At 37.2% G+C, this 20,850-nt stretch overlaps 1 protein-coding gene across 1 annotated transcript in view; it reads left to right on the top strand.

Moving 5' to 3' along the window:
* The window catches only part of CrebA (Cyclic-AMP response element binding protein A), a 42,663-nt gene extending 26,526 nt beyond the window's left edge, over positions 1-16,137 (top strand). Inside the window, exons 3-7 of the mRNA XM_069128217.1 lie at positions 8,291-8,627; positions 11,042-11,361; positions 12,272-12,547; positions 13,490-13,633; positions 14,807-16,137. Of these exons, the coding sequence (XP_068984318.1) occupies positions 8,291-8,627; positions 11,042-11,361; positions 12,272-12,547; positions 13,490-13,633; positions 14,807-14,992 (1,263 nt within the window). The 3' untranslated portion in view covers positions 14,993-16,137. The remainder of the gene's footprint in view (positions 1-8,290; positions 8,628-11,041; positions 11,362-12,271; positions 12,548-13,489; positions 13,634-14,806) is intronic.
* Positions 16,138-20,850: the final 4,713 nt, after the last annotated feature.

Below are 20,850 nucleotides of genomic sequence, written 5' to 3'. Positions count from 1 at the left end.
TTTTTACAGTCCCAACTTTTAAATGTTTTCCAGCACTTTTTGGCTTTTTATGTTATGCCCCTTTTGAACTTTAAACCGGTTTTCATTTCACGGGACCAGATAAAAATAAAGTACTAATATAGAACAAAATCATGTTTATATTATGCTATTTCTTCTTGTCAGCAGATATAAAAAACGAATTATATCGCATATTTGATCTTCTGGATTAATTGGTTCGCTTGTAATAAATATTTAAATTTAAAAATGTGAATTTAAACGATCATAATACTTAAACATATTAATATTTATTGCATCGATCTCTGAAATATTCAATATTATGATTGTGCATGCAGTGTTACATACATAATTAAACGTACGATAAACGTTTCGTAGAATGATATCGTGTAATATTTCTTTCGTTTTTCTGTATTTCCCCGATGATTATACAAATCAATTGATAACTTCTCTACTCATAACGTAATTCTTCTTACGGCTGTTTTTAGTATAAAGGCACTTCGCGTATTTATTTCTTGCCTGACTATTAAACAATCGGGGTATATTCAATTAAACAATCTGTTTAAGCGTACGAAGCAAATAGATAATTATTAATTTTCAGATTTAATAATTTAATAATATCGTTCTCGCAAGAGGGAATTCAATTTGGAGGTTCGATCACGTACAAAACGTGCTTAACAAAAATAACAATTTTATTTGTTTACCGACGATTTTATGGTAAATATCCACGGTTATGGTTTCGCGCTGTAACCGTATCTTACAAATAACCTTTCAATAAATGTATTTCGATAATTCTGTAATCGTATCTCTAACTATTTTTCAGTAATCGTATCTCGATAATTTTCTAATTGAAAACAAAGAAAAAAAGCCTCTCAACGACGTGATCTCTCGTTTCTCTATTTGGAATTTAGACATTGAAAACTGCGAATAACTCGATTTAAATACTGTTTCATCCGTATGGTTCATTCGATTAAAAATCTGCTCCGTCGTGAAATAGTTAGATATAGTATACCAGACGAACGAAAGGGAATAAAAGATATCCTAATAATATAGTACGCTTAATCTGATTTTGTTAAATCCTCAACCTTGAGCAGTATCGTGGGGTCATAGGTGTCACACAGCTGCTTGTATCAGGTTATATTAATTATATTCTGCATTTTACACGATAAAGATTATCATTGGTGATATGGCGTAAAGTACAGGATACAGATTAAAGTTAAGTAACCTAATTTAAACCGAAGCCCGAACTATCGCGTGTGTCACCTGTGATTCTAGGATACCGCTAGTCGGGGATTAAATTTCGTAATTTGGAAACAAACATTTAATCCGATTAATACATGTTGCGGTATATATTGTTAGAAAAAATATTATAAAAAATCGAGGCAGTAATATAAACATATATAATACGAACTAATTACGATATTACGGATACACTTCGTACATCTCCTGTTTTTTCAATCGCGAATAAAAATATTTCAAGTTCAATCGTTCTAATCCGATGGTGTACATTTACTTTTAAGTATGAACGATTTGAAATTTGCCAAGCGATATTATTATACGACTTAAAAATTCTTCTCAAAATTCGTACCGCGTACACATCGCGGAAAACCATAAGAATTAGAAAATTATCTTTAAAATTATCCGCATTAAAAAATTCGTCGATCGGATAAATTAATAGAAATTGGAAAGATCGTGATTCATTGCGACGCCACAGTTTCGACAATTCTTCTTTATTTCCCAGTGTCGTACTGGATTCGTATCGGTACAATAATTAATGTACAAGTTGCAATGGAAGTATCGATTGCTTGGAACTCGGACGTAGAACGTAGATAGCAGTGGTTTTCGAGCAACCATGAACGTGACCCGAACGTATATCGACTTTTTACGTGAACTAGGCCCTCCATGGTCACCTATAGTATAACATATGACACCTTGGTGGATCGATACTTCCATTAGAAGGAAAACGATGATGGTTAGCTGCGAAAAACGTACGTAGGAATTGGCGAAATGTGACGAGCTCGTGTCGATTTTCCAATGGCTGACGTATCCTTGGCTCTTATCGCTGCGAAAATGATAGACAACAGTCAGCCATTGTTTATGCGATTTTATATTTTTAGACATAACCGAGGGAGTGAAATAGAGACTCCTCCTAAATGTTACGATGGATATTTCGTTTTAGATATTTTGCAAAAATGTTACATTTGTACAGATTTCTATAGTATATTATCGCATTATATGTTGATAGTGTATAGTGTATATACGTATAATATACGTATGTTGAATTTTTCCTAATTAATTATGTATAAACTACATTGGTTCGCATCCAGTAAGCAAATTTAGAAACCTGTTCGTAATTTGACTTTTTATGACATATTCATACACGTTAAGCTACTTTCGAAAGCTATAAATTTACTATCTTGTCCTGTAATCTATAACTGCGTTCACGTATTTTTGTCAAATTTGGCAATCGATCGTTTAAGAATCGAATAATAGCGTCACGATCGAAAAGAGATTTGTTTGATATATTTCATGTATTCTATAGAAACCATAGACGAATTGAATAAAATAGAGTATCAACAGCGACCAGACATATTATTATACTTATTGATATCTGTGATCGAGGATCAATGTCGCGTTATTCGCGATTGTCGTAATTAATTTCCGTCAAACTTGCAGTTTCTCTATTTTTCAAATAAAATCTCACGATTTTACTATTACTGTGCTTGTTCGTGCATCGGAACAACAGTTGGCTGGACGAAAACGTGACTGTCGCTCGTCCGTTCGAGGGGCTGGTAAAGGAATCGCTTTACCGCGACCGAAGAAAAATGATTTGTCGCAACGTCGAAGCGGAAATTAGCAGTTAGCAACCATAGATTTCTACGGTTTCGCGAAGGCACTGACATGAACGGGCTGAACCAGCGAAATAACTGTCGGAGAAAATTGCTGAGCTACGACACCGTCGGCTCTTGCACTTCCCGTACGGCTCCATGGCGAATTAATATCGACGTCGAAACTACTGTGATAGACGTAACAATTACTTTCTCGAGGCTAACTCGACGTTGTTTATGGTTACAAAGTGACGCTGAAGATAAATTATCCGAGAAATCGATGATAAAAAGTTTTAAAAATTACCTCGTTGCGTCATTGCTTTGTTATGCAAGTGACAGGGAGCCGATAAAAATTGATAGTTGTTCAATAGAAATGAAAAAAGTTTACTGATAAATGCGAATAATTTTTTGATAGAAATAGAAACTTAAACCATATTTAAGATTGATTTAGAACGATCGTATGTATTATAGTTTGATTTTCGATGGAAGCGAAGGATGCATTTCGATGGAAAGTTACAATTAAAATTGGTTCTTAAGTGTTGGCCAACTGGTTAACGGGTAACTGTAATTGAGGATTATCGAACAGACTTCGAAAAAGAACAGGTGATGTTTAATTGGCACTTCTGCTCGATAATGGGTTAGTTCGAACGGTCTGCGATATAACAAGATGTCGATGTCAGTAGTAAAATGAAGCTTCTGTTCAATTTGAAAGATAGTTGCTACGTACTTGCAACTAACTATAATTTATAATTTATAATTTTATTATTATTAATAGCGATGGATTAATTTATTTCGTATGTTAAACTGCGAACGATATCAAAGGCACGCGAGAAACGTTAAGAAAGATATTTTTAGACGATTTAAACGCGTTTATGAACAATAGTACGCTGAGTTAACGAAAATTGTTGAAACGCGACAAGTCAGTTTATTTCGATTAAATTCCTCTCCGTAATTTATGCTCTAAAAACATATTTTTTGTACTTTGCAACGTTATAAATATCGAATATTATAAATATTCCAGAAAATTTGTATTTCAAATAATAATTACAAGCTAAATTCGTTGTAAAAACTCATAAAGCCACGGTACATTCCTAAAATTTCACCCTTACATCGTCCTGCAGTTCGCGATTCGTCTCGACGTAACAGCCTATAAACTCAAAACGCTTCGACAGACTCAAAACGTGTTTTAGCACGAAATTAATGTTATCTGTCGATGCACTTCAAACCGGAACCCGATTTCCTCCGAAGAGACTCGACAGAGTCGAGACGAACGACGTTAAAAATCGAAGAAAAATCTGCGGAAGCACCCTTATCTCCAAGTTCCGCGATAAAATGACCCGTTAGCGACTTCCGGCGGAAGTGAAACCGTGTAAGGAGCTGGATAAACGGCGATGCTGCGACTGAAGCATAACGGAAAAGCAGACGGGGGTAGAAGAAGCGCGTACCAGAGGAGAGAGACCAGGTTGAAAAGAGACGATCGTTGGAGATGAAAAAGGAAGAGTGGTGTCGCGACCTTGGGCTCGAGTTCCGCATTGCTGAAGCGCAACAGATCTCGCGTATCCAGTCGTTGAACGTGTCAGTTCTCAGTTGGCAACGCGACCGGTTGCTTCAACATTTCTCCTTTAGAAACTGGAAACAGCTAGTTTGAAAAACCAAGAAAATTTTCTACTTCGTATTTCTCTTCGCTCGTATTTCATTTCCTCTCTGTCTCTTAGTTTATTTTTTCTTTTTCATTTTCTTTTCTCTCTTAATCAAGTAAAATCCAATGAAATAGAATTTTTTCGCGGATGGAACGATTAGAAAAGAACGTTGGAAAAGTGTTGTGAAGCTGGGAGAAGATGGTTTGAAAGACAAAGTTTCGTTCGTTTCTCTCCCTGTTTTTTCTTCCTTCGCTATTTCTTGGTCGAGAAAAAATAGCAGGATCTTCTTTCCGATCGATATGGTTTAAAAGAGCATGTCGGAAAGACGTTGCCATAACGAGCTACTTCGAAAGACGAAGAAAATTTTGTAGTTGGCGTCTTTGTTCTATTCCCACTGTTTCGTTTATGGTTTTCGATGTCCCATGTTTCGAACGAAGTAAAGTGGAAGCATAGGTGAAGAACATATAGTGAATTCTTTGTGGTTGGAACGGCTGCAAGAGCAGGTTGAAAAAGTGTCGCGAAGCTAGAGCCACGGTCCCAGATTGTTGGTTGCTAATTGTCTAGGGCAGAATAATTGTCTCGCTTCTGGAAAATCACCGGCTTTGTTCTGCCGTCCGTTAGAGAAACGACCCATAACGAGCGAGGAGAAAGAGCAAAAGCCGCGACGCGACTCAAACGAATGACGATACGGAAGAACTTTGAATAGAATTGCGTCCGTGCCACGATTGTTTGAACGTTCGTTGGATTAATCGTCTTCTTTTTAATACCAGGACTATCAAACCTATTGAAATGCGTTTCAGATCCTTTACCTTAACAAACTCGTAACTTTTGCTTCACTTTCGTCTATTCGTTTATATTCGAAGCAATGTTTATTTCATTACATACGTGTTTTTCACAGTTGCAAAGGCTAAAAATCGAAAATCTATCATCCTGACAAACTTGCCGATTCTAGCGTCGAAAGACTGTCCACTGAACGCGACGAAGAATGTGTAGGAATACGATCTATCTGGCCAAAGACTTTTGCAGATTATTATACAGCTAATTCTTTTCTCCGAGTAATTCGATTTAGGAACTGTTTCGTCCGTCTCTGAAACATCCTGTATGGACGTTCACTTTTAGTAAGAGCACATTGTATCAACTTTCGAACGGAGGCTGAGAATATCTTTCCCCTTGCAACCACGTAACGCAATCACGTGTAACGGTATCCACCTCAAAACGTGTCGAGACTTTCGCAACCGATCAGCAAGATATAATAGAAGTTCACCCGTGGTATAGACACCCGAGTTATCGAATCTCACGCGAAACTGTCCTTCCTTTTCGACGATTGTTTTCGGGTTCAGCGTCCGATTTTTCAAGTGTATAACACGCTCTACAACTGTTATTAGCATTCAGTGTCTTTGTAAAAGTAGCTGGAGTTAGAAGTTTGAAGTTATTTTCTTTTTTGTTTTCTGACGAAGAAAAGTATCGTAGAAAGTACCTGTAAGAATCTTCGCTTCGACTTTCCTGTTGCTTCGTCTTAATATTCATGAGGAAAGGTAACAGCTATCGTTAGAAACTTTTATCGTGATCGGAGGAAACAGACGGTATCGCGAGAGTGTAGAAATTTCAGGAAATTTGATAAAGAAATCCGACCCTTCTCCGCAACGTACGATAACAATCGCCGGAAACTTAAATAAGGTACAGGATAGTTCAACGAAAATAAAAGATAGTCCAGAACATACGTTGATTGGAAGATAGAGAGTCGGCAAAAATCTTTAAATCTCCTTGGAACAAATAAAAACAATCGACCGCAAAAACTCAACATTTGGGTCTAAAAGTCTAACGATCGATCCCATAAACCCAACAATCTTGCGTCTAAAGTCTTCTCCCATAAAACCTAAAGCTCATCGTCACCTCGACTCGGTCATAAACCATTATGCGTAACAGAATCTGCAAACGAGACAAAATAAAAGAAAGGGAAGCCGGGCAGTGACCGGAAGGCGGAGCTAAGCTATGCAGCGCTATGCACAAAGTTTCAAAATATTTGTTTCGGTAGTCGTGTTTCGATCGGCTTAGCTTAGCTTTCGGTGGAAACAGTTCCTTGCACTGTGCCGCTTATTTGCCCAATCGATTAATTTCGTAAAACGAAGAGCATAGAAAGTCGACGAAATTATTGGCTTTTCTTCAAGATTGTTTTTTCGCTTTGTTAACAAGCGATGGATGAGCGATATATTACGTTTTACGTCATGTACAACATCTGGTCTATTAATTTCTCCATATCTCGGAAAGTCGTACAGTGGCGTTTTGCAAAACTTTTGCGGTTTGTTGGCAAGATGTCAAAAATTGAACCGAATCCTTTACTTATGTTACGTGCGACTTGCGGACAGACGGAGAAAGCTAATAGACCAGGATGTATCGGTAGATAGCTCGCTAACGCGACATAAAACATAAAATATCGCGCCTATTATTATTTCGATATTCACCGATAGAGCGAATTCTTTTAGACGACCTAGTGCCTGTGACAAGCTCGAATCGAGCGCTTCGGCACGCTCAAAAATGTCAAAAAATGAAGTCAAAGTAAATACTTTGCCGTGCGAACAACCAAATATTTTTAAATTACCCACGGCGTAGCACTGCTCGGCTTAGCTTTTTCGATGGTTCTCCGGTAAAAGAGGGAAAAAAGTGCGGAACCTTGCGCGTTGACCTTGACTGTTGTCGAGTTCCGCATTGCTGGAGCGCGAAGGGCCCCAAGGGAAGGGCCACTTGTAAGATCGTTGGCCTGTGGTGGGAAGAAGGGCGAAGAAGAGAGACTGTACCCGTGGCTGGCAGCTTCGGCCTTCAACTTGACCGGCCCGACTAGCGCCCTTCTCTTTGGTCGAGGCAAGCGTGACCGCTTCGGGATACGAGCACGTACAATTTTAGATGCGGGGTCCTTGACACCTTCGGCAACGAGACAACTGGCAGCCATTGACAGCCTCGAACGTTGCTCCCTCCGTCCATTGATTCGCACCGCGAGTCCTCCGTTGGTTTGGCTTGGCCGCGTATGTGCCTGGCAACCAGCGAGCGTACAAGAGAGACGAGCAACCTTTCCAGCGATCGGAGACTTGCAAGACGGATCGAGACTCTAACCTGTTAACCGGGTTATGCCTTAACGCATTGTTGACAGGTCACCAGTGAACTCGTGTATTTATGCACAAAGTTCAGTCGTCAGCTTTTGCGTAAGGTAGTCGATCAACGACGCGTTAACGCGTTAATTTTACGTGAATTTTATCTATTTTCCCTTCGAAGTATGCGTATACCGAGATATAATCGAAGAGGATTTTTTATTAATTATCCTCTTAAAGGCAAACCATCCGTTTCCAGTATTGATCGTTACAGTCGCTCGAGGAGCCCGAGCCATGAATTGCACCTAATAATTTTCTTTAAAATCTACACGGAAGCAGTCTTTTCATCGATCCTCGTAAAATCGAACCGGTTTTCCAAATTTCAAAGATTACAGTCGCACAGCATTGAAAAATATTTCGGAAATTAACTCGATTCGTTAACTAGCGCGCCAATTTTATACGTTTTATCTTGTCAAGACATTATGCAATACCTGCGCACTTCTTTCTGACAATGTTACCTAAGTCATCCGTATTGTTACCTAATTGTTCGGTCTATTAGGTACAAAAGTGTGCACAATACTCGTAACACGCAAAACTACGATAACGTGTTGAAAAACGTAGTTGCGTTGTGATTATTTAACAGGCAACACGAATTTCTGCCTAGCCTTGGTTTTTTCAATTATATTCATAGAGATACGAATTTGCGTAAATTCAAACTTGTGACATAGCGATGTTTTGCTTGCAGGGCCTCGGCCAGGATGTTCTCATGGGAGCCAAAGAGGAAGAATGGGGCAACGCGTTAAACGTGCGAGATAAATCCTCGCTGGGAGTTGTGTTAAGGGATCGTTTGATGACGGATGCCGCCCTCGGAGGTCCACGACCGATCAAGTCCGAGCACAATTATAGTTTGTTGGCGTCGAGTCCTCCTCCAAGCCCCGCGACACCCGGTGCCAACCCCCATACACCTAATTCCGGATCGTCCGCCGATAGGGTTGGCGCTTCTCTTTCCACCACTAGTTCCTCCATCGATTCTACTAATCTGGATCATCATAAATCGTTGGATATTCGAAGCAGAATCGATGGTGAGAGCACACGAAAACTTGGACTATAGTTGTAATCTCTTTTGGGAAAGTTTTTATAAGTCAACAGGAAGCTCTGTTAACGTTACAAAATCTTTAATAGCACCAATAGCAGTTATAAGTTATGCGAATCCAGTTGGAAAGAATTCATTTTCTCATCTAATAATTACGATATCTTTATCCGATGTTTAGCATAGTTAATCTTCGAATATTTACATCTTATTATTTTATCGATCTTATTTTTTATTGCCACATAGATGCAGAAAATAGAATATCCAACGCTGCTGATAAAAATGAGCATCCGCTAGACAAGGGATAATAAGTTGATTTCATAAAACGATTAATTAGATTTCCAAGTAGCTGGTCGTTTATTTTTTAATAAAAAGATTTCATTGAACAAATTCATTATTTGGGATAATTACGTAAGGTGATGTAGAAAAATCGATTCTTCGTAAATATTTTCGAAATGCGAATATCTCGTTGATGATACCGAAAAATACATTAGATAAGAGTCGAATGGTTTCTTGTAAGATATCGTTCGATGCGATTGTTTCATTTTTTGCGAGTGAGGAGAGATACGAAGGTCAGATTTTTGCTTTGTTCGGTAAAACATATATTTTTATATTAGTCAAGATTTATCGAGTAAATTTACTAATGAATTCTTTGATCTATATACTACATACTTTGTGATTTTATCTTATTCACCGATAGTTAGTTTCTTAGTATATTCTCATAGATCGTTCTGAATGGTGCCTTCTTAATGATTTATCAGTGAATCCAATAATGTGCTCGTGACTGCAAATAATCTTAGATAATCGTAATAGCATGTAAGAGTATATCCTACAGTAGATCCTGATATCATTATCGGTAAATCTTAAGACCTCTAACCATATCGGTAGAGAGTATTATGTAATATAATTCGTAATCTTAGCAAAATCGGGAAACTTTAGTAACTGTATTAAATCCAAGAAATCTTACTTCTACCAGCGTCAGTTGCAACAAATTTTAATATCGTTGTTATCGTTAAAAAATTACAAGAATCTAATTGTAAGCCACACAGACTTCTAATATCACCAACAGCAAAATTTTGATATTATAATTCTTGACTCGATAAAACGCTGGTGCTAATAATACTAATACCAATAACGATAATAGTACCGATATTAATTCCACTTCTTCGCGAACACACTTGTCAGTTAGAAAAAATTGTCTCATCCGTCACACACATTATCAAAAGAAAAGCTAGACAGAGCCGCTGCTACATCCGTATGTAGTAAACAACTGCAAATTCTATTATTGTCTCCACTATTGTCAACTTTAATTTTTAACAAAATCTTAATACTATTTACAGCTTCGTTGCTATTTCCAACTGTGTAGCTTTCTTTACCAACGTAGTCGTTAGACGTATCCAATGCGGTTTTACATCTACAAATTTCTCATAAACGCACACAAACTCGCAGCATAGTAATCCCTATAATATTCCATAGATAAGACACATTTCTGCTAAGGTTCAATCTCTCTGGTTGTGTTCGTAAAAATGCAAATTCGCAGAATCACGCGCGATCTAGTCGTAAGAAGTGCGTGCTATAAAAAGATATAATGTCGTCATTAGCAGATCCAACAAATATTAAGGTTGTAGCGTAACTACTATACGCTATCCATTCTTAGTACCAGGATTCTCGACAACGCAAAGTCCCCTAACGTTACAATTTACGATCCTACTAATACTTGCACCTCCATTCACCGGCACATCTATCAGTCGCGAGAAACCTCCTCACCTTCCCACATTCGACTTTCAAGAACCTCTTCCTCGACATCATTACGGTGCATCGCGAATGACGGGGTAACGCACGATACACTTGAAATACACTTGAAAGCTATAGCAGAATCGCCGATAGAGCAGGATACAACGTTACAGGTGTAACAGGAGTCTGATAATGCTGCTAATTTCAGGGAACCTCGTACTATTGGCAATATCCTGCCGTCATCAACGTGTCTCGTCAGTTTCGTTTATGCAGCCTGTGTACGTCGTTGATCCATTAACTCCTCGAGACGACACAGTTCGTATTATCGTATTGCTCAATGGTGTATCAGTAACGTGTAATGACTGGATCTGATAGCGGTTGTCGCGATCCGTTTGCTCGTCGTGATTTCATTGTACACATTTGCACACGTAATTTTGGACCTTGGCGTTGTCTGTTCAGTTTCTTATAATGCAATGGCGGATAGAAAAATATTTAGAACTGATACATAGTACCTATATACTTGGGTATTTGTGTACAAAAGAGTACGTATGGAATAGCTTGCGAACATACGAGGATGCGGAGAATTTAGATTCAAAGTTGTTGGAAACGATCGTCTTATGCGAATAAAATGTGAAGTAAAGCGAAGAACGGATGATATTTTTGTTTTTGCAGATATGGAGGAGGAGTGTTTCCCGGCGATCTCGATGAATACCGCGTCGGGGCGCGACGAGCTGCCTTCGTCGTCGTCCACGTCGTCTACCTCAACGATTATCCTAAAGAGAAGAAACAATGTAGTACCTGAAGACGTGGAGTGTACAGAGATCAAAGGTGAACCGATCAGCGCGCCTAGCAGTCCTTCCGAGTCTTGTCAAACGTCACTAACCGACGACAAAAACACGATAACCATGGTGTTTCCTCAGAGTCTTCATTTTTCGAAGAACCACATGTCGCAGACCAGCGACAGCGAGGAGGATGACGAGGAATATTATCAGGTACTTCCATATTTTCTTTATCTAGAATTCTTACAGATAGAGTTCTGTTCGTGAAAGTGCGCAAGGGAATGCGTCGAATGTTCAAGGAATTCGTCGATTCTACGTATCCCCTTTTACATGTTGCTGAATGAGAGGCAGATAAAGTTTTGTAAAAGCAAAGATCGAAGCGTACGATTATTAAAAATTGAGATACACGTTCGTCTTAACAATATACAATACGACGATTATTCAAACGATGGAGGAACTTTCAAGCGCGAATGTTCGTGTCTTGTAGTTATTCGTAAACGCGTGCGAACACTTGTTCCAACAGATAACGTCAAATACCGAAACGTAGCTAATTATTAGAGTGGAACGATGTTAGTATAGATGTAACGACACGTGTTAGGTATTCCGTAATTTAACACGTGTAATTGTTACGGCAGAATGACTTTCACACGAATACTTTTCGTTTAATTCTGTTTGAACGAACTTCTATCGTTTTTATTTGAAGCAAGTTTTTGAAAATATTCTATCTCTTTACGTCTCAATGGAGTGTTTAAAGTTGGAGATCGAAAGAATCTTACATTCGAACGGTTCGACTCTTCTTAATTTAAAATTTCCCTTTTTACACTCTAGTGTATCTAAATGCAAATAAAATGAAAAAAGAAACGTAACATTTAGTAGATTTTCACGATGATTTCTCACTTTTTCTTGGCGCGCCATATTCTTCGTTTTCCTATGTAATTACGATTTTAATTGATAGAATTTTAATTTAAAAAGAAACGGAAGAGCGAATATTCGACTATTGCAAAAACAAAATTTCGTCGACGCTCGATACTCTTACTCGCTGATCTCAAATTACGAATATCTTTTCCTGATGCATCTAAGAATTATAAAGATGCTAAAAGAAAACAAACTTTGTGTGTCACAGGGTATGGAGGTAGAAGAGTACAACGGGGAGGCGAGCGATGAGAAACAGGCGGATCTACGCGCGTCCAGGCAGGGCCTACCGCCAACGCCGCCGAGCAGCGCCAGCTCCGACAGCGAGGGCACCGCTTCCGCTTCCTGTTCGCCGGAACGCCGAGATTCCCAGAGCTCCGCGCACGCACAGAATCTCAGAGGCCTGCTCACGCCCAGACTTTACATCACAAACGGCACGCACACCACCAGACAGCCGATACACACACCCTTGATTTCCTGTCAACCGGTGAACCAAACTGGAATCTTTTTTAATTAACGCCACTTTTTTCCAGACGCATATGTAAAATAAGCGACTTTATAAGATAAGCGAGTTATAAGATAGTCGACAACCTTGCAGTAAATTTATAATGCAATTACGAAATGTTTTTACGTTATAAGCGAGCCTATGTCACGAACGGTAGTAACGATTTCTTCTTTTTTCATTGCAGATTTTTCAATGTCGCTGTATAAATACTCGATTAATTTTCAATTCTTAGAAAAAGTATGCATTTTCATAGCGCTAGTTTATTTATTGGAAGGAGGTGGCGTAAATAATAGTGCCTATAATATATCATATTTTTCTTTACATTTCGTTTCTTGGCGCCTCGTTATTCATTCTGTCAATGAGCGAAATATTTTATGCGAAATAAATGATAATATAACGATATAATAGAGTAACTAAGAACTCGATATAAGAGTATAATATTGTGTAAGAAACTGGAAATGAGAATGCAATAACCACCTTGTAATATAATAAGATATGGGCCTAACGTACAAATAAATTATTATTATTATTATATTTTATGTAACGTATTTTACGCTTAATTACGCTTAATTACGTTTACATTCTATACATGCTTTCATAAGAGTTTTATAAAAGGAAGTTACATCGCTTTTGACAGAAAATTTTGTTAAAAATTAAGCAAATGTCCGATGTCTTATGCGAAATATGATTTTTACAATTTTGTGAAAGAAACCTGATATAGATTAACCACTACGTTAATTGATATTGGGTCGTAACACGAATAAGTTCGGTCGAACAAAGAAATATATTGAGTTTGATCGGACTTACAATTTAAAAAATTATATTTTGTAATCCAAGAAAGACATTTCTTCCAATAAAATTCACGCCATAAACACAGAGAAAGATGGACATAGGTTGTGACGTTGCGTTAAATTCATCTTGCAGAAAGGGTCGACGGGTGTGTTAACGTTGACCGAAGAGGAAAAGCGAACATTGATCGCGGAGGGATATCCAGTGCCTACGAAACTGCCTCTGACGAAACAAGAAGAGAAGTCCCTGAAGAAAGTCCGTAGGAAAATTAAGAACAAGGTGAGTGTCGAATACTTGTTAGAAAATAATTAGACCGCGAATGTTTATGCAAGTTCATATTTTTAGCGACGCAAAGTATTTTACCTTTTAAATATTACAACGAGTAAATTTTATTTTTAATCTTCTGTGTATTTTCGAATATTACGCATGTTCTTTTTACTTGTATATCCCATAAACCTGCAAACATCCGCGATCTGGAAATAATTATATCGCGTTCGTGTTGCTTTTTCAATGAAATTATCTATTACTGCTTCGTATAAAATTTGTTTCTTAATCTTTGATTCTAGACAGGTTCTGTTCTCTGCTTGCATTTTAATTTTATTTTCGATTTCGATGGATGATAAATTGTGTGTCGTAATTAATTAACATTTAAGAACAAACTTGCCCAAAGTCTTGTGTCTGTGTTAAATCTGACGACGATAATTACGTAAAAGCAAACACTTTGTCGCTAGTCATTTTTCTGCGATACAGCTTTTTTCGTTTATAAATCAACGGCTGAAGAAAACACTTAGCTCTTCAAATATACACTGAAATAACCAAACTTAATCAAACAAATCCACCTTTTTCGAAATTTTAAACTGTTTACTCTATTTCAATTTCTCATGCCTAATATTCTCATATTCTTGTGCCGTGTGAATGAATTAATTTAATTTTTAATATCATCTATTTACTTGGTTTTCGATATTTCCTATCTATATCAATTTTTAACGTGCCCTACTTATATAATACGTTATTTTTAATAATGTTCATTTTTTATTAATTTAACGTTGTCTACGTACTTAATGTTTTATATCTAAATCTTAATTGTTTCTTATATGAAAGAATTCTTTTTAATTCCCTTTTCATCTATACAGTACAACGAACAACACATTGTCCACGTAATTCTTTCTTTCTTTAATTTCAACAAAATTCATACGAAAATATCTTCCCATTGGGCACAGAATGGAACAAAGGAAAGATGCATTGGTTTCCAGAAATTTGACGTAGCTATTCGTTACAGACATCGGAATATAATTTTCTCATAATGCAAACTGTTTCCTTGAATCGACGACGGTAAAAATTATTAAGCAAAACTTGGCAGGAATTTTCGCGGAACAGCGAGTCAGTCGATAGCGCAACCAACGCTTAACGAAGAACTAAACTCGACGCATGATCGGCTGTTTCGTGTTTCAGATATCAGCCCAGGAATCGCGACGGAAGAAAAAGGAGTACATGGACGGTCTAGAAAGACGCGTGACAATGCTCACGAACGAGAACACCTCCTACCGGGATCGACTTACAGCCTTGGAAGACACGAATCGCGAATTACTGAAAGAGCTTCAACGTCTCCAAGCCCTTCTTCAACTACAAAACTCGTAGGCGCAACGTTTCGAAATGACGTTGAACGTTAAACTACGAACCGACGATTTGACTTATTATGAAGAAGACATTATAATCGCGGTCATAGTGGTCGGAAGAGCGATTTCGCGAAGACTGGTGGCCAAATAATGGGCCTTAGAACGTGTTCCTGATCGTCGAATCACGAGTGTTTTTTTTTTTTTTTTATCTTCTATGTAGTTTCCTTCGATCCTTGGACAATTTGCAATTTTCTTCGATTATAAAAGGGAGAGAAGAAAACTTACGTTTCCTCGATGGATATCTTTCAATGAATGATCCATCGAGTTTTTATGGGATCAAATGTTCTTGCGGACTATTTCCCAAACAGACCATTTTCCAAGGGAACAGTGCAATTTCCTTTACATTCCTGTGTAAAGTCTTCCTCGTGTAGCGGATCGAGCGTCGGTCGAGTAGAACGATTCGCGATGAAAATATATTCCTTGGATACGCCTCGTCTTCCTGTTTTCCGTAGACAGGAGTCGGCGGAGGGTGCAATTCTGCCGGGAGTGCCTTGATTCGCTTATCTTTCTTCCATCGCGAACGACGAATCGAAAACGAATTTTATTCTCCTTTCTCTTCTATCAAGAGTGTTTCGTTACGTTTCTGTTATTGTATCGCATCTAATGAATCGAATTTATCGAATTGTAACATACTGCTTAGAAAGAATGTGGAGAAAGGTCGATCGCTATACGATCTAAATGTGTAATACATCGAGAGCTTGAAATTCGAGTCAAAAATCGTAAAGTTCATGCTCTAAAATGACTATAGAGAAGTTATTCTACGTGTAAAAATGAATCGGGAAAGCAAGAATAAAGTTTTTTCGTTAGAATCTTCGTTTCTTCGTTGAGAAAATCGTATTTGAAAATTGAAGCGAGATATACGTGCGTTTAGTTGACTCTCGACAGGGCACGTGTCTATCGACGATTTTTTAGAAAACGAGACTTTAAAGGAAGAATATTATTTTACATTTTCGACTTATTTTTACACGCAGACTCAACCTTCAGAGCAATGATACCATCTTCTTTGGATTTAGAGTGAACTGAACATACACATATCCGACCTATTTTCAAACTCGATTATCTCGAAAACGAAATGTTAAATAAAAAAGATTTATTCTTTATTTTTAATTTAGTTTTGCTTACACAATAACCTTCTGCCACCTATTTTGGAACATTCGGTACATATAACGTTCGTTTCACACTTTATCTCGGAAAGTTGACTGTAGCAGAAGCGGTGTCTAATTTACCTCGGAAATTGAAATCAAAATTATTACAATGAATTAAACGAAGATCGAATTCTACGTTCGAGAACGTAACTTTCTTTTCGGCGTTGTTCATCTTTCAGAGGTAACTTATTCCACAAAGTTCGATAAAGCGTATGGAGAGAGTTTTGATTGAAACGAAATTTCAAAGACGTGCGAAATTTAATTAAACGACAAGGATTAACCCTCCAAAGGCAGACGTATATTATATTTTTCCACACTCCGTAGTTACGCTGGGTCATTTCCATCCAAGATAAATATCCTTAGTATTCTGGACTTTGAAAAACGTAAAAGGATACTTATCGATGTCTTCACTGTATAATAAAGTCGTTTATCGAGTCAAATATTCAAAATTTCTATCGATAAAAATCAAAATTTCGCTTGGATGAGTAACGACCCAGTTTAATTACGAAGAGTTAAACTTGTAGGGAGACATTTAGCGATAGATAAGCGTTCGCGCAGACTATTAAAGTATTTAGGAGCGAGCGTAAGTGCATTTTCAATCGAGTGTCGATTGATATTTGTGTTCGCTTGACAGCGATGATGACTCTTCGATTTTCGTCCAAATAATATAATAAAATTAGCAAACGAATATAGAGAACGAAGAATAGTTAAAATATAATATTAAGACGACATACAATTGAAACGATAAATGTCCAACGCGTTAACTATATAAATTATATAGATAATGAGTGATTATAATTAATGTGGTATTTTATCTAGAATGAATACGAGATGATCGTGTACGTCTATTTTCTTCAGAGAAAATTTGTTACATTGATATATATATATAGGAATTTATTTATAGATTAGGATCCATTCACGCGAGATATAGATTTGTATATTATATTTGTAAAAGAAGACGTTTATTTAACCATCCGTACGTCGTTGAGATGGTTCGCACCGTTGTGGTTTTAAGAAGAACGTGTGCAATGATGTTGATTTTGATTATTTCTTCAAAGAACGCGCCACAGTATATAGATGTAATTTTTTCGTAGTTCTGTTATACTATGATACTATATTACGTGCGGTGTGATTCGTAGTACGATAATGGAAGATAATTTTTCGCATTGCAAACAGTTGAGAAACTACAGCGAAAAAAGGAAAATGAAATTCGAATCTTTTTCTCTAGAAACAGATATTTTTCGAGAAGAATTGCATTTTAGACGTAATAAGCAGGGGTTTTCTCTTTCCTGTTTTTTGAACTCCCTCGAGATTCTTAAAATTCTCGCGTTCTTTATCGAAAAAGTTTATTTCAAGAAAAAATAAGAAAGTAAAAACAGGGAATAGTCGAAGAATGTTTTCTGCGAAAAAAATATTTTCTGTGTAAGAAATGTTTTTATAAAAAGACAAACATTCGGTATCGAAAATATAACTTCTCGATAAAAATAAGTTTCTCGAGAGATTTGCAATTTAGAAGATAACAATGGTTTACAAATACACGCACAAAGAATCGTATAAAACTTAATTCGAAAAATATCTAAGAAATCTAATCTTCGATTTTAACAAAATGTCGGTAATCTGTTAACTTTATAACGAATCACGCCCCACTTTGCATATTCTATGCTCGCACTGATCACATGTATCGTCGAATTTCAAAAGCGACAAATTTTCATTGTCTAATGGGTACAAATATCACCGATAATGTTCACGATCGTGTGAATTAGAGTTAAAGGAAGGGTCGACGAATGGTTCTAAGAGAAAACTTGTCTCGAACACGAGCGCTGCCATTGATTACTATAACGATCTTCGAAAATATGATACATTCGGCACGTGAAGTCTTGCTGATACAGTTAAGCACGAGAAGAAAAAATTCTCCAAACGATTGCATCTTCTTGAATTTTAAAATACATAGGAATTTTATTAACGCATCAAGTGCCATGATAGTTAAAAATATTATTATATTACAAAATTATGTGAAAACTATAATGGAACTTTGATTATTGGAACATCTAGATGGAAAATTCTGCTTTTCTCCAAATTTTACTGTAATATCTCTGCGAAATTTTCCAACCGTCTAACATATCGCACTGTGTTACGTGACGTGCATAACGGACGTAAAAGTCAGCGTGTGTATTATCGATGAAAAGTAAAAGAAGAAACGAATGTCGGAGTATGTTTTTGAAAAAAGAACGATTTTATTTGAAGTGGAGGACCGCTTGAGAAATTCTGGGAAATGATAGAACGGTTCTTGTCTGTTTTAGTTGGCTATTTAAAGCTCGAAGCCGAACGAGCTTCAGCGTCTGGAACATCTATTTTTATGCAGAATTCGCTGGGTCATTTAAACAATAACAAATGTGTTAGGCTCAGACTACGTCTACAATTTGGAAGCTCTATCTTTTATCTCAAACAGGTTGTCCGAAAGATTGATTATGAGATAGGTTGGATAAACAATTTGGTAACTTATCGTGACGTGATAATTGTTATCACGTGTCGAGGTGAACTCAAAGGATTTATTTTATTAAATATTCTTTTGCCAAAAGTCATATTTCTCTGTGATAATAACAATCGACATTCTGTTTTTCTTTTTAATTCAGAATTTTTATATTCTGTATAGAGTACCTTTAACAATACAATTAATTTAAATACACGTTAGCTTTTTGCATAAAGAATTAATCGCAAACTTTTAAACAAGTCACGAAATTTTTCAATCCGTCTCAACAAAGAAAATATCTCTGCCATAAGTCTGCTAATTTAATCGCAAGAAAAATGGGTTTTCAAAAGTCACTGTTTTATTTTAAAAAATTAAAGGAGAAGAAAAATCAGAAAGGGACGACTTTTCCTATTTGCGGAAAACCTGATTAATCGATCAAAGGGTAGGATAAATTTTAACTGACATGGCATCAAACGTGTTAATAAATATCAAAGATGGTCGAAGAACGTTTAACAGAATAATTCAAGGCTCCAGTACATAGAATTTCGATGGCGCGTCTCCGATTTCTGCATCGAACACGTTTTCGATCACGATCGAGGCTCCTCGCGCGATTTTGCGATCTCATCGTTCGCGATCACGTGTCGCGGAAAATTTTCCTCCTGGCTTAGATCCAGGCTTCGAACCAATTGAAGTTCGCGAGAACTTCGATCGACCTGTCTAGCCGTCGTAAGCCCACGGAACAGGGAATTTTAAACACGATCTATATTTTAAGCGGATATTGAAAGCCGAGATCTAGGGAAGCTGCCAATTTCCAATTTTTCAAATCCTAAGCTTTGAAATTTGCAAATTTTCATCTTTTCGAAACTTCAAACGTCTCGATTTCTCTTAACTTTATTCCTCTACTTGCGAAACTTCGAGTTTCTCGAATCTACAAAAATGTAATCGACGATAAATTTATTTCCAACTTAGGCTCCCGGAAAATAAGTCGTTTCGTATTTGCAATGTAACAAATTCGTGATATAGTTGTTGGACTTTCGCGAACAACGACGAAACGGAAGAAACGTGATCTCTATTCAAACTGGAGAAAACTATCGTAGCAAAGATACGCGTAAAACTCCCAAGAGATTGAAAAAGAAATTAATGAGTTTACCAAACAGTGTCACGTGTGTTTATAGTACGCTATTGAGGAGAAAAAAAAATACGAGAAAGACACGCACACTCGTGTGTTACGTACTGAAGGTAAAAAAAAGCGGCAAGACGTGTAAAAAAGGCAGGCTAACTCGGCGTCTGTCAATTACTTACGCCTGACTGAGCACATCCGCAAACGTGAATCCTACTGACTTTAAAGACCGACGTGCCTATAACGTTCTTAAAGGGGATACTGTTTTTCGCGCTTTCAGTTGTTGACCCTATCGGTGGAACGAGATTGTGGCGTGACACCCGTACTTATGGGGTAATATCGATGCATTAAAGATTAAAGCCGAGAGTTGGACACCTATGGGCGTTTGTTACATTAAGTAGCGGGTGTTGGTCGCAATGGTCTCGCAAATAGGAAAAACGTAGAGGAATTTTCCAATGGAAAGTATCTCCGGCTTAGATGATATTACAGCGGAACTTTGTTTACTCGAACGAAATTTTAACTGCCCGATGAATTGAAGTTTTACTGGTTGAATTCGTTTATCTGAACACGAGCTGCTATTACGCGAACTCTAATTATAATAAACTGTTTGTCCCGTTACAAGTTCAGATAAATGTAGTTCCAGTACGTAGTTAGAGATACGTTAATTTGGTATTTGAAAGAAACTTAAAAGTTGGGAAATTTGTTCAATTATTCGAAAACGTGTACGTCCGAATGACCAAATTTTGGAATTCCCAAGTTTTCGTAACTTTGCATCTCCGAATTCCTAGACTTGCAAATTTGTTGACTTTCGAATTGCACGTTGAAACTCTGAAATTTTGGATATCTAAACTCTTCGTGCTTTCGAATTGCCAAACTTCGAGATTTTTTACAGTTTCATATCTTCAAACTTTTCAATTATCTAAAATTCTTCGAATTTCAAGCTTTCAAATCCTGAAATCTCTAGATCTCTAGCTTATCGAATTTTAAAGCATCTAGTTGCGAGTTTCTAAATTCCCAGTGTTCCCTAATTTCACAATTTCCAAGATTCTGTGAATCGTTCCGTTTTCAAAAATTTTCGAAATTCT

The sequence above is a fragment of the Bombus flavifrons genome, chromosome 15 (genome assembly GCF_040668555.2).
Source record: "Bombus flavifrons isolate JBK064 chromosome 15, iyBomFlav1_principal, whole genome shotgun sequence".
NCBI classification, from domain to species: Eukaryota; Metazoa; Arthropoda; class Insecta; order Hymenoptera; family Apidae; genus Bombus; species Bombus flavifrons.
The sequence above is the reverse complement of the archived record's forward strand: the minus strand, read 5'-3'. Positions and strand labels throughout refer to the sequence as shown.